Source organism: Biomphalaria glabrata, chromosome 10, assembly GCF_947242115.1.
Source record: "Biomphalaria glabrata chromosome 10, xgBioGlab47.1, whole genome shotgun sequence".
Lineage (NCBI taxonomy): Eukaryota > Metazoa > Mollusca > Gastropoda > Planorbidae > Biomphalaria > Biomphalaria glabrata.
Window position 1 is genome coordinate 37,539,243 of NC_074720.1, and position 13,505 is coordinate 37,552,747.

Sequence of the window (13,505 nt, forward strand, 5' to 3'; positions counted from 1 at the left end):
CTAAGGCGTCTTGTCCGTTACTCTTTTTGTTCGTTCTCCCACTCTTTTATTACTCGTCACATCACTTAGGAAAAACCCGATTAACCTCAACTTCTACGCATCTTGTTTCATTACTTCGTAATGCCATTGAGAAGGCACTATCCAAATTCAAACCAGCATGTTGTTTCAATAGAATAATAGCCTCAAACAAGAAGAAAATGCATTAGCAACACCACAGACTTACTTTATCAGGAGAGAACAAGACATCAGCTCTAGAACTGGAATACATTGATACTTCTTTATGTTCAGCTTCCAATAGCAATGGTAGACGTAACACCACTAGCGGATTCAGAATTATTTTTTTTTGGGGGGGGGGGGAATGTTCATTGTTCTTTCTAAAAACATATTTTTAGATCTCTTTTCTTAAACTATGTGTAGATAAAAAGCTGCAACCAATTCAAAGGACTTCTAAGCAATATGAATCCAAATGTGCAGTACTTTTTAACTTTATTTATTTATGGAATAGAAAAATCTGACAAAACATATAGCACCTCTCTCACTGTCACAAATGGTACCGTCCGCCGTCTTTATTTTTAGATTTACTAAGGATTGAATTTGAGATTAGAGCGCGGTGCGACATAATATATAAATGGGTTTAGATATCAATAATTTATTTATTGTTTAAAAAACAACAACTGCGACGGGTATATTATAATGAACAGTGTAAATGATCATTAACTATATACAACCTGGACTGCTCGACAGTGTTATATGGTCTGAACGTGGATAAGTAAACATGTTTGTTTTGTGTATTGTTCTAAGTTAAATAATAATTCGAATATAGGCATACTAATGTAACAAACAAAAATATCGAAAAAAAAAATAGAAAAAGATGCTATGGCATATTATACTTTTCTAAAGTGAAGTGAACATATAAAAATAGATTTAATGTGACCAGGCGTGCCTTACATAGGCGGGAAAGCCCCGCGTTGTAATAAAATACAATTGTTTTCAAAAGCAAATTCATTGATTTAGAATTTAGCAGAAGTTTGGGCTAGGACGAAGTGGTTAGATCTGAAGCCTTCGGTGGAAGACAATTTAAATTATATCCTGCTTTGAAATCATATTTCTTTTATCAAAAGAAGTGTCCCGCCATATTCAAACGCTTCTATGAAAACCCATGGGCTGAATTGTGGCTGCATTTTGTAAACAACATAGCGACAATATTCCATGCAGAAGTTCTGTTTATTGAGGAATGAACTATGTTCTTTCATTGACTAATTGCAGAGACGTAGCTAGGGTGGGGGGAGGAAGGGGGAATTTGAAAATCCCCCAGGCCCCAACATGTAGGGGTGTCCCCAAATGAGTGTTTTTTTACATTAAATATTAAATATTACGCAAAATGCAGGGGTCCCCAAAGAGGTCAAGCCTCTGGGTCCCCAAATGATTGCAAATTTCTATGGCTACGCCACTGAGAAAAAAAATGGTTCAGAAATGCATGAAAAAAAGCATGAAAACTTTAAAATGTTCCTCCTCAAAGATGTGCACACGCATTACTATTCTGGATGGCGCGAGCTGGTCAGAAAAAGTTATGCAGTAGCGACAATTGTAAACTTTTACGAAAATTTTGCCTAGTATTATTTTAGAGAAAGAAGCTATTTGACAGGTTAACGCTTTCAGATGGATCACACTGCAAGATGATCTATCTTGAAAAACATTTCAAGTAGCCTGCAATTATTTAAATTATTGTATAGGTCTACATTGCGCGTAAATTGTGTGTGTATGTGTGTACATACTGGCTTGTTTTACTAGCTTCAAAGCTGTTAAAAGCAATATAAAAAATATATTGCTCGAAAAAAAAATTAAGCCTGTTCTTTTTACGTCCAATGTGTCAAGCTTTCACTACCCAAATGGTCACCTCATATAGATATGTCTAAACACAGGTGAGTTTTCTGAAAATGTTATATCAATATCAGGGGCGGACTTGCTATATGGGCATTCGGGCAAATGCCCGGTGGGCCGGTAGGACCACAGTATGTGCATATCTTCTTTTTTGAAATTACGTCTGTATTTTTATAAGACAAGGGCCGCAGGGATGCCACTATTAAATTGTTACATTTTTCATAGTACTGGTATTCCTTTTTCAGGTGAAATCTTTTACAGACTTTACTAAGACCTACTAATTTAATTGAACACATTTTCCGCACTAATGTAATAGCCTACATCGGTAGAGCTTCATCCTTTTAGGGCCTATACACTTTGCGATTAAAAAGCAACATAAAGCCTTTATTCCTTATAAGGACATAGTGTTCACTGTAAGCATGTGTACATCTATCGATACATTATCAAATTTAACATGATGATTTTGAGGACAGGTAGACCTAGAACTGGATGTCCATCATATAATATACAATTTATTGGCCGGATGGTTTAGAAATGCCCGGGCCGGTTTTGATACCCAATCCACCCCTGATCAATATATTGATGAATTAGGCTATAGGTCTATTATTCAGTAGCCTATTTAATTGGTTAATGTCCTATAAGCTATAGACCTTAATTTGTTTTGTCTTTAACTATAAATAATATAAACTACGGTATATTGTTTATCAACTTCCTCAAAAATATTTTCTTTGTTGGGTTTAAAAAAAACTATAATACACCAAAGGATTCAAAGATCCAAAATCGGCTCAACATCATTCAACGTCATATTATGTATTGTGGTTGTACAATGGTTGTACAGAGAGTAGAAGGTTTTAAAACTTTTGACATTTAGTTTCACCACGAATAAAATCCAGTACAATACTTTCAATTTTAACTATTGTTTCGTTATTTAGAGTAGCCAAAGAATTATGATTGGGATGTACACAAAGAAGGAATAACTTGGCTACTGTCAGAAAGTACTGATCCATCATTCCATGGTTTCATGGATTGAAATTGTATAGACCTCTATTATTTTGTAAACAAAAAAAAAAGTTTTGCTAAAAAAGCTAATAACATTTCTTGGGATTGCCCTTTTGCATTAATGATTACCTTTAAAAATGATTTCATAAAACAAGAGAAGAGGTAATCAAAATAACTTCAGAAATCTAGGATAGAGAAATAGAGACGATAGACAATAAGACATTCAATTTCAATGATAATGATTCATAAATAGAGACTAGATCTAGATCTACAATCTAGATGTAGTTAGAGTTAGAGCTAAGTCGCCTAAGACTAAGTAGTAAGGCTAAGAGTAGACTGTAGTCACTGTAGAGTAACTAGTAAGAGTAGACTATGATTTATGTTATTATGATGATACTAACTGACAGTGATCACTGATAGAGTAGACTTACACTTAGATCATTAATAGATCTAACTTAGATCTAGATTCTAAGTTAGAAGTTAGACTAGAAAAAGTTTAAAGTAGATTGATACTTAGACGTCTTAGTCACAGTTAGTGACTCTAAATCTAGGATTCTAGGCCTACTGACTACTGCGAAATAGATCTAGATAGAGTGATATATAGAGTCTATGATTAACAAAAGTATACCTTGGCTTAGGGCTTAGAGTAGAGTGAACTTATGAGTCCTTAGAATTTAGACTAAACCTTAGATCTATTCTAAGTTATAAGTATAATCTGTAGTTTCTATTAGACTTTTCTTTTAGATAATTAGTAATAAGATATCTCTTCTGGTTGATCCTGATCTAGAATTCTAATTTAAATTAATAGATATATCAGAATATATCTAGATTAATAATTTAAGTAGATCTATCAATCAAGTTGATCCATTGATGAACAGTCAGACCTAGTGGTGACTTAGGATACTTAGATCTAGATTATAATTCTAGAAAGATTCTAGATCCAGAGTTATATGCTGCAGTTTTTAATTTTGAATTTGTATAGCTGCGTAATGGTTAGTCCTAGAAAAAAACTGCAAACATCTAGATCTATATATAAAAATATAATATTATATTTATCATATATATATTTATATTTATCATATATTATAATATATATATATATAAGTATAAGTTGTTTTGTTTCATTACGCATAGTTACAATAAAATATGTTGTCGAAGAGGATCAGATCAATGAGGTCTAGCGCTGACATTAGCGAACACCTTTCCCTGCTTCGCAACATAACAAACACTCTCGGTACATTAATGAACACATGCATCCTTCTCATTTCCTTCTAGTTGAATATGTGCAATATATCATTTGAATAACAGTTTTGTTCACTGCTGTTGTTGAGCTTTATAAATGCTGTCCTGAGTCGTTTCACATAGGAGGTATCAGTTTTTTCCAAGTTTTGGAGGACTGTTTTTGCATCGGTTAGGAATACAATATGACTGTGCAGGGTACTTGGCTGATTATCTGTCGTGGTAGCTGCTTGCACTAGTGCTTCCTTTTCTGCGGCTGTCGGGGAGCTCTCCAATTGCATTTAATGGATTTTTCAAGTTTTTCTCCATCAGGCCATTCGATGAGTATTCCAGCTCCTCCATTTGTTGTGGCTTTATGAGATGAACCATCAGTGTAAACTGATCCACTGATTCTTAGGGTAATTAGTTTGTAGAATAGAGCTCACTGTTTCCTTGAGCTCTGTTGGAATGTAGTCAGATTTTTGGGTTATAGTTTCAATACAGTCTCTTAAGAGAGCTTTGGTCCCATGTATGAGATTGGCTGTATCTTAAGGGTCTCTAAATTTAATGATTTTACTAAAGGTCTTTTAAGGTGTTGTACTCCAATCATATTTGAGTTTTCATAAGGTCTGAAAGGGGAACTTTTTGACCTTATTGGTTCAGTCGTAATATAATAAGTTGTATTCAGTACAGTTCAGTAATTGTACAGCCAGTGTTTCAGTGATACCATTGCACATTATTCCGTTTTTAGTACCTTTAATAATTTTAAGGTAGTAAATTTCCCATTTCAGACCTTGTGATCTATAGAACAAATAATGTAAAGGTCATCTGTTTCTGTGCCACCACGGTTAACTTGGGTGTCATGTGGCCATCACTACCACCTACTGCCTTTACTTTTCCCCAACTAATATCAGGTATCCATTAGAGATGTGTGGAGTCAGGTGCCCTAAAAATCCTGAAATTCAATATCCCAGGACCCTTGGAAGCTTCAGAAGCGGAGCACTTTACCACTCAGCCACCATGCCTCCACAGTTAATAAAGTACCGCACATTTGGATTCATCTTGCTTAGAAGTCCTTTTTATCTACACATAGTTTAAAAAAAGTGATCTAAAAATATGTTTTTAGTAAGAACTAGTTGGTTGAAAATCTGTTTTATTATTTACATTTAGTGTTACTGTATTTTTAATACTTGACAATACTTTGTCATTCTTTCATTGTTTTACTTTTTGAAAAAGGGCTGATTCATGTATTTTATTGTCATGAGGTAATATTATATAATTTTTCTTCTTCTTTTCAGTAAAATATTTTCACAGATGTGAAGTTTTGACTTTTAATGCACCATGGCTATGAGATCATCCTATCTTCTGTTAGTGGGCACTCTCGTGACCCAGATATCATTGGGTTTCAAGAGCCCTCGCTGTGGAAAGAATTCATTCTATGATAACAGAACAAAGCAGTGCCGCATCTGTTCTACTTGCCCTAACAACCAGATCATTAAAATACCATGCTCAGAAACGGCAGACTTGGAATGCGGCCCTTTTAACTTCAGCAACACTGACACTTATATAATGAAGTCCTACCAAAAAAATGCAGAGTATGTGGACGTTGGGGACAATTATAATGAGAATGAAGACGAAGAAGAGCCAACTACTATTGAGAAGGAGGACAGAGAGTATTGGAAGTCTTTAGCCTTTGCTTTGATTGGACTACTCAGTATTTTAATTATTGTTGCTACTGTAGTCGTGCTGGTAGCTTGTAGGAAGCTGCAAAGAGCTTCTGTAATCAAACAGCCTGACGATGGAGAGACAGGTAAAAGGATAGCTATCAAATAATGCAGTGTTTCCCAAACTGTGTTCCGCGATACCCCAGTGTTCCGCATGACCTAAATAAGTGTTCCACAAACTACTGGAATAATGAACTAGGATGTCATCACGTAAATTAATCTCTCGAAAACAATAAGCAAATTGTTCCACTAAATACTCAGAAAGTGCGAAATGTTCCGTTAAGGAAAAAATTTGGGAAACACTGAACTAATGTAAATATATTGTTTTACCTTTTTTTTTTTTAATTAACACTGACATTGCAAAGAGCTTTGGGAAGGACCTTAATATTACTGTCTCAGTGTATGAAGGTTTTAAAATTGCTTTTATATAGTGAATCTTTCATGCATGCTCAATGCTCAAATCTCTTTTGTGGACCAATGGGGGGGGGGGGGGATCTGGGAGAAGGTTTCTGTGCTTCCTTTAGGTACTCAGCAAACACAACTTTTCTTGTGTCAGGATTCGAACTCAAACCCTCTTGCTAGGTAGCCAACCAGTTTTGGCCTCTCCTACATATGTTTCCACTTGAATGTGATGCTGATTTACAATCCATAGATCTAGATGAGTTACATGCTTAAATAAAGCAATAAAATATAGACTCAAATAAGATTATCTCAATTCAAGCAAGAATATAATATGCTCTTAGTTCCTCTGTATTCAATATTTTAAAAAAATCAAATCCATTACTTTGACAAGAAAATTAGTTATTAAATGTTAAAGCTGCCTATTTTCTTCTATCTCCCCTATTTATACATAGATTTATATTTATCCCCCAGAAGATATTTAAAATTGGTGGCTTAGGAGCTTCTATATTTTGAAGTAACATTTTTTTTTTGTCTTTCAATGGAACGCCTTGAATAACATTCATGTTGACGGTTAGGTTAAAAATGACTCTAGCCAAACTTCTCAATCATAAAAGTATATATCTAAACTGCAAGACAAATTTCTGAAATTAAATCCCTTGCACTAGATGAAAAACTAGAACGTTTCAAGCTCTTAACTGAAAATTCCATTTGCATTGGACAGGGCAAGGAAGGTTTAGTAGATGCAGCCTGCTATGTTTTTTCTTTGATGCCCACTTCCTTCTTCAAAAATTAATTTAAAAAAACTATTGTTTAAGATTTTCGTTAGAAATATATATAATTATATTATTATATAATTATTAGCTATGATTTTACCCATATAGATCTAGATGTATGCTTGAAATAATAAAAATCGCTGTAGCCCACGATAGATTCGTCTAGATTTATCGCAAAATGGGTTTACCTGGAACTGTGGTGACTGCCATTTGTTCTATTATTAAACAAAGTGATGCTAGTTAATGGTAAATATGTTCAGTAATAGGACTTCAATAATTGTACTTTTGTGACCTTACATCCAAATTATATTTGTATCACTTCTGCCTGACCTAAGATACATGCAATATTTATGAATGAGCAATTGTTCTTGTCTTGGGCAAGATGGCTTTGATAGCCTAGATCTAGTAGAGTCTTTTTCTTAGACAGAATTAAGATTTTTTTTATTTCTTTTTATTTTGGGGCTTTCCAATTGTGGGAGGGCAACTTTATATATATATATATATATATACACTACAGCCTCCAAAGTGATTGTTGTTGCCAAGTTTTATTAACATTAGTCAAATGGTGTTGATATATCTACGATGGACATACATACACATGGCATTGTCTTTTATTTTTATTAAATTATATGTACATAATTTTATTTTCATGTAATATATATTTTTTATATTTTTTTAAAATTAAGATGATGCAGACTCTGGTTATGTAGTGATTCGAGCTATCCGGAACATATCGACACCTAGGACAGGCAACACAGATTACAGCATGTTCTCACGAGAGGAATATGATGCCCGCCCACCTCTTTTATCCATATCACATCCCAACACAGAACAGCACAAACCCACATTTGACCCCTCCTTAGGGCTGCACATCATGCCTGGAAGGCTGTGCTTTCTCCCAAAAGTCTACCAGCCCCAGCGAAGGCTGCTGACCTATGATGCAGATGACGTCTTTGAATCTGAGGACAGCGGTGGGGCTTATATACCCCCTCTAACATCGAAGCTCCACACTGTGTCTGAAAATACACCATCTTCCAATTCAAAAGCCAGTGACACTTAAAATGAAGTGTTAATGCTGAAGTTAGAGTGTAATTTGGATTATTTATGGAAAAAATGTTAGAGAGTTTTTCTTTCTGACAGAATAGTTTTTCAAATGGTTATTGTAGATTGATACAAGAATTATAAAGAGGAGAAAAAAAAGGGGGTGGATAGAGGGAGTGCACTGTGTTTGTAAATATATTATATTCACCCAGAAATATATGTTTGGATTTTTCAGATCATTTTGCTGGAATGCTCACATTATTGATTGATTTTTGGTTGTGGGCCTAGAAGTGAATAAGGCAACAAAAAAAAAACCTATCTCTACAAAGCAATAGCCTAAGATTTTAGATATTTGGCATGAACTGTGCACGTGAAAGATTCTCAAATACTCATCAAAACAGTTTGATATTTTGTTATCTTTCTTGATATTAAACACTGTTTTCAAACAGATGAAATTTAGTTTGAAATGTGACACTAATTCTAGGACTTCTACTAAACAAATTTCTAAATATTTTTTTTGCATTTGTATCTCATGAAGTCGTCTGATAAGCTGAAGATCAAAAGAGGATATTAGCAAGTATTGAAAGTGGAATATAGCCAAATCACTCAAATTTCACACCATATTAGTGAATGAAAAGGTCTATAAGAAAATCTCGCAAAAAAAACAACTTATGTTGTCCACTTTCTGAACAATAAAAGTGAAGTGCCCACTTCTGTGTCCTTAACAATGTGTTTGTTCTCTGCTATTAGACTAACGCTATTACATCTATTTTTATAAATTATGTTAAAAGTGGCCTGGCACAATTGACGGTTATGAAACACATATCCAAATCATGAACAAGAAATTTTTTTTTTTTAGTTTTTCTTGTTTAGGCTACATTTAAAAAAAAATGCATTATCAGATTTGACTAGTCCAATTGGTATAATAAAATTTTATTTATTGATGTTTGACAATGTGAACTTTTAAATTTAGATTCGATATGTAGTAAGAGAACTGAGTTTGAATGTTATGGCATTGAGAGAAGAAAAAAAGTATATAATATTGCTTAAGCGTAAAAGCCATTATATTTGGCTTGTTTTTTTTTTCCCTTTTTGGTGAATCTTTAATCCATGAATATCTTCCAAGCTTAAGTTTGTGCATTATTTGCACATTTTTCTACTAAAAAAATGTATGTGAACATCGAAAAAATAGATTCCATGTTAGTCTTGACATCGATTATTTATGCCTGTAAAATATTGTAATTATCACTATGACTATATAATGTCTGACTTTTCTAAACTACTTTTTGGCTGTTGTTGGGATTGTTGTTGTTTTTTTAATGTTTTAATAAAATAAATTATTAAATAGTTGAATTTTATCAAAATATTTTGTTTAAAGTTTAAAAATGTAGATTGTTATTATGTCAGCATTCATTACATTTGACTTCCATTGCAATTGTATTTTTTAAACGATTCAAACTTATAATTGCTGAAATGTTAAGCCAATTCAAGGCAATCTTAGCATTAAAATATATATATTATAAATGTATTTGATTAATTAGCAATATTATGCCAACTCTAGGCAATCTTAGCATTAAAATATATTCTGAATGTTTTTTGATTTAGTAGCAATATACTTGTTCAAAGTTTTACATGTAAATTATCATATGTATAGTTTTTACAACTGCGTATATTCTCTAGTCAAATAACACTTTTTTTTTAAAGTAAGGATATTATCTGTTCTTTACAACCTTTGGCTGAATACAGTTTAAGAATTTTTTTTTTGTTTGCATTTGCTCTCATTTTGTCTGAAGAATTGTATTGCTATTTATTTCTTTGCCTTCATGACAAGTTTGTTGAGTAGAAGCATGATTTATTTCTTGCTTTGTTTTTTTTTTTTTTTTTTTTTTTTGTCATTGTAATTTGAAGCTTTTTGCATGCCAAATTTTCCCCTCACGACCTTGAGTTCTTTAAGGAGAGCTTATTTTATACCGTATTTGGTTGAGTGAATTACAAAAATTACTGTTGTGTCTGATGACAAGTATGTTTTATATGACAAAATAAACATTCTTACTGTTTGGACTTTGTAAAAATATTTCCAGGTGAATGGTTACTTGGCAATTATCAGCCCATCTGTCCAGTATTTGAAATTTGTTAGGGATAACAGCTGGGTTATCTCAGCGATGTGTGTCTGAGTGGCACAAAGTGCTTGGCTACCTTTCAAAGGGGCTAAAGTTCAAATCTTGGCTCAAGTTGAGTTGTGCCTGCTGAGCTCCTAAAGGCAGTATGGAAACCTTCTCCCAGAACTGCCTCTCCTAACACAAAGAGACTGAATCAAAGCGCTATGGCATAAAAGATGCGCCATACAATAGCAATTTAAAATAATAATAAAAAATTTCTCCACTAGAATTGAAAACCCTTAAAACTCAGGATCACATGTTTGTCAAGAACAGTATATCCAGTGCATGCAATATGTTTAAAGTATCATCAGAGCAATGTTGTGAGCTTTCTTGAGCTGACTGTCAAATGAAATTGTTTTATTGGAAAAATTGTTGTGTGTTAATTTTATTGTTTGGCCTAATTAGTTAGGATTTGTTTTATATGTTACATTGAAATGGTAAAGTTATTTTTTTAAATACATACCATTTACCATAATAAATTGGGTTTTCAAAATGGGAAGCTGAATTTTGTTTTAATTACATTGTGTAAAGTGTGTAAAGCTAAAAAAATATTGTATAAAGTTCTTTTTTGTAATTTTGTAAATGTTATTTTAAATATAGATCTACAACTATTTAAAAAATAAATAACAATTTGGGTAAGAATGTTTAACAATTAGGGTAAGAATGTATAACAACAGGATTAATTTGTTATTACATCTAGCCACAATAATTTGCAAGCATAGGGTTAGGTCAGGACCGGCCTTATGCCACTGCAACCTATGCCACCGCAGTGGGCCCCGCACTTTCATAGGCCCTACGCTAATTCTAGGTGTAAATTATTAAATTAAAACACTATAACTTATACATAATAGCAGGGTTTTCGCAGCCTCCTGATTTTCCAGGACCTTCTGAAAATGTCCTGAAATTGCAAAATAAACGAAAAAGTCCTGGAAATCTGAAATTATTAAAATCTCATGAAAACTCTTAATAATCTCCTGAAAATAGACAAAATTATCATTTTGGAGTAGGCCTACCAATCTTATGCGCGATTAAAAAAAAAACATCATTGTCAGTTTTCATTTTATTAAAAACGGTATTGCAAAGACGAATATATTTTTAATACAAAATCTTTATTTTGACATTATGGTTATTCCTACCCAAGATTGGGCCTCGCGCAATCCGTTTCGCATAGGGCCCCGCAATTGTTAGTGCCGGACCTGGGTTAGGTGATATAATTTCATCCTCTTTCTCTGACAGCAGAAATGAGAAATAATCTCTTAAAACAAATTTATTTGATAAATTTTATTTAGAAACCTTTAGAGTTGGAATAAGTTTTTTTTAATCAAACCAAATTGTAAATGATAGTCCTACACTTATATGGCTCCTTCTGTATATGAAGATAATGGATGCGCTCCGATGAGTCACTGGTTTGGTTTCGTCTTGAGAAGGGGTGGAATCTGGTGTGACTTATCAAGCCAATTCTGGAGCGGCAGAGTTTGTCACAGTTCGTGCATGTATATGCATCTGTTTTAGGGCTAGCTGATAGGACAGCTTTCTTTCTTTTGACTAAGGCAGCTTTGTACCAGCACGCACAGTCTGTCTCCATGCTGTCCGGTTTTGTCTCCTCCGACATACTTTCGTTAGTGCTTGTGGTTTCATGTCTCGCTTGCAGACATCTCTGTATGTTAGTCTTTGGTGGACTGACTCCCTCCTATAACTCAGCATATATCATGTCTTCAGGGATTCTTCCATCTGGCATAAATGTGACATGTCCTAGCCAGCGTAGTCTTCTCTGTTGAAGGAGCGCATAAATGCTGTGCACGTTGGCCAGTTTCAGAACGTCCTGATTGGAGACACGATCCCTCCAGGAGATGCACATTATGCGTCGCAGGCAGCGTAAGTGACAGTTATTTAATCTACGATCTTGACTCATGTATGTTGCCCAGCTTTCACTACCTTAAATATCAAAAGGATGGCTGCCTGGTCGTGCGGTTTGCGCGCTGGACTGTCGTTCGGATTTATCGACGGTCGAGGGTTCAAACCCTGCTCGCTCCCATCCCCCGTCGTCCTGCGGGAGGTTTGGACTAGGAAGTAAACTATCTTCAACTCTGAAGGAACATCCGAAACATGTAAAACAACAAACAAACAAAACAAACTATGAACAGAACATCACGCAGATTTTGTTAACTTTACTTGCAAGATTGAGTACGTGGGATGTGTGGCTGAGAGGCCTGAACCTCTTAGCTACGGCTTGGCTACCTAACAAGGGCCCTCGGGTTTGAATCCTGAATCGAGCGGAGTTGTGTCTGCTGAGCGCATAAAGGCTGCATGGAAACCTCCCAGATACACCCCTACCCCCAGTGGTCCACAAAAGAGATTGGACCCCATGCTATAAGCGAAGAAGGTTGCTCTACATATGAGCAATACTTTGCGGCATTATTATATATACATATAGATAATCTTTTTATTTATCAAATGCAAAATCTACTTTTGGTCTTCAACAGCGTGCATTTTAAAATAAAAAAAAAATGTAAAAGCTGTTTCATTGCAAAACAAATTTCGAAAGTAAAAAGATAAAATCATTTAGCTTCAAAATGTCGTTCTAAATAGTTGAAGGCTGTATTGCAATCAGGGCCGGATTTAAGCATGTGGAGGCCCCGCCTGTCTTTCCCTTATAAATCCAACCCTGAGTTCATTTACTAAAAGATGAAAGTAAAGAATTTTGGCTTGAGGCGAGTTTGAATTGACAATATTGTCAAAGTTTGGGTGGCTGAAGTCAATGTCGTCCAGAATGAGACCTCAGGAAAAATCTGATTGGTGGTTGTTAGGCGCATGCGCGCTTTGTCTTGTACAGATAAGTCTAAAGAGAGGTAACACTCAAAAGACCAAATCAATTAACACAAGGGAAAGGCCAACAATGCAGAAAATACTGAAGGCTGATGAACGATGTCGAATAAGGCGTTTAATACGTAATGAAGGGAACCAGGGGCGGACTGGGCTTCAAAATCGGCCCGGGCATTTCTATAGGCCTACAATGCGGCCCATAAATTGTATGTCATATTATAGGCATCCAATATATATCATATCTGTCCTCAAAAGCAATGTGTAAAGTTAAATAATGTATGGAAAGTATTTTGCTATATAAATAAGTTATTAGAAGATTTTGAATCTGATAAGCACTATTACTAAATGAATAAAGTATAACACTTGGAATAGTGAATCTCTTATTAGGCCTACTAAAAACATTTCTGCTACCATATACCATATACATGTACTTGACATTCACATTCATGACATATTCAAAGCTGGTTCGTTCATATTGTTTGACA

At 34.4% G+C, this 13,505-nt stretch overlaps 1 protein-coding gene across 2 annotated transcripts; it reads left to right on the forward strand.

Moving 5' to 3' along the window:
- The first annotated feature begins 2,827 nt into the window (after positions 1-2,827).
- LOC106060916 (uncharacterized) lies at positions 2,828-10,696 on the forward strand. 2 transcript variants are annotated; one of them, XM_056045002.1, is made up of 3 exons: positions 2,828-3,042; positions 5,397-5,908; positions 7,684-10,696. In XM_056045002.1, the coding sequence occupies exons 2-3, from the start codon at positions 5,440-5,442 to the stop codon at positions 8,055-8,057; spliced, it is 843 nt and encodes a 280-aa protein (XP_055900977.1). In that variant the 5' UTR covers positions 2,828-3,042; positions 5,397-5,439; the 3' UTR covers positions 8,058-10,696. The 2 variants fall into 2 exon arrangements, with proteins under 2 accessions (XP_055900977.1, XP_055900978.1); XM_056045003.1 differs by lacking the exon at positions 2,828-3,042 and adding an exon at positions 4,373-4,517.
- The last annotated feature ends 2,809 nt before the right edge of the window (positions 10,697-13,505 follow it).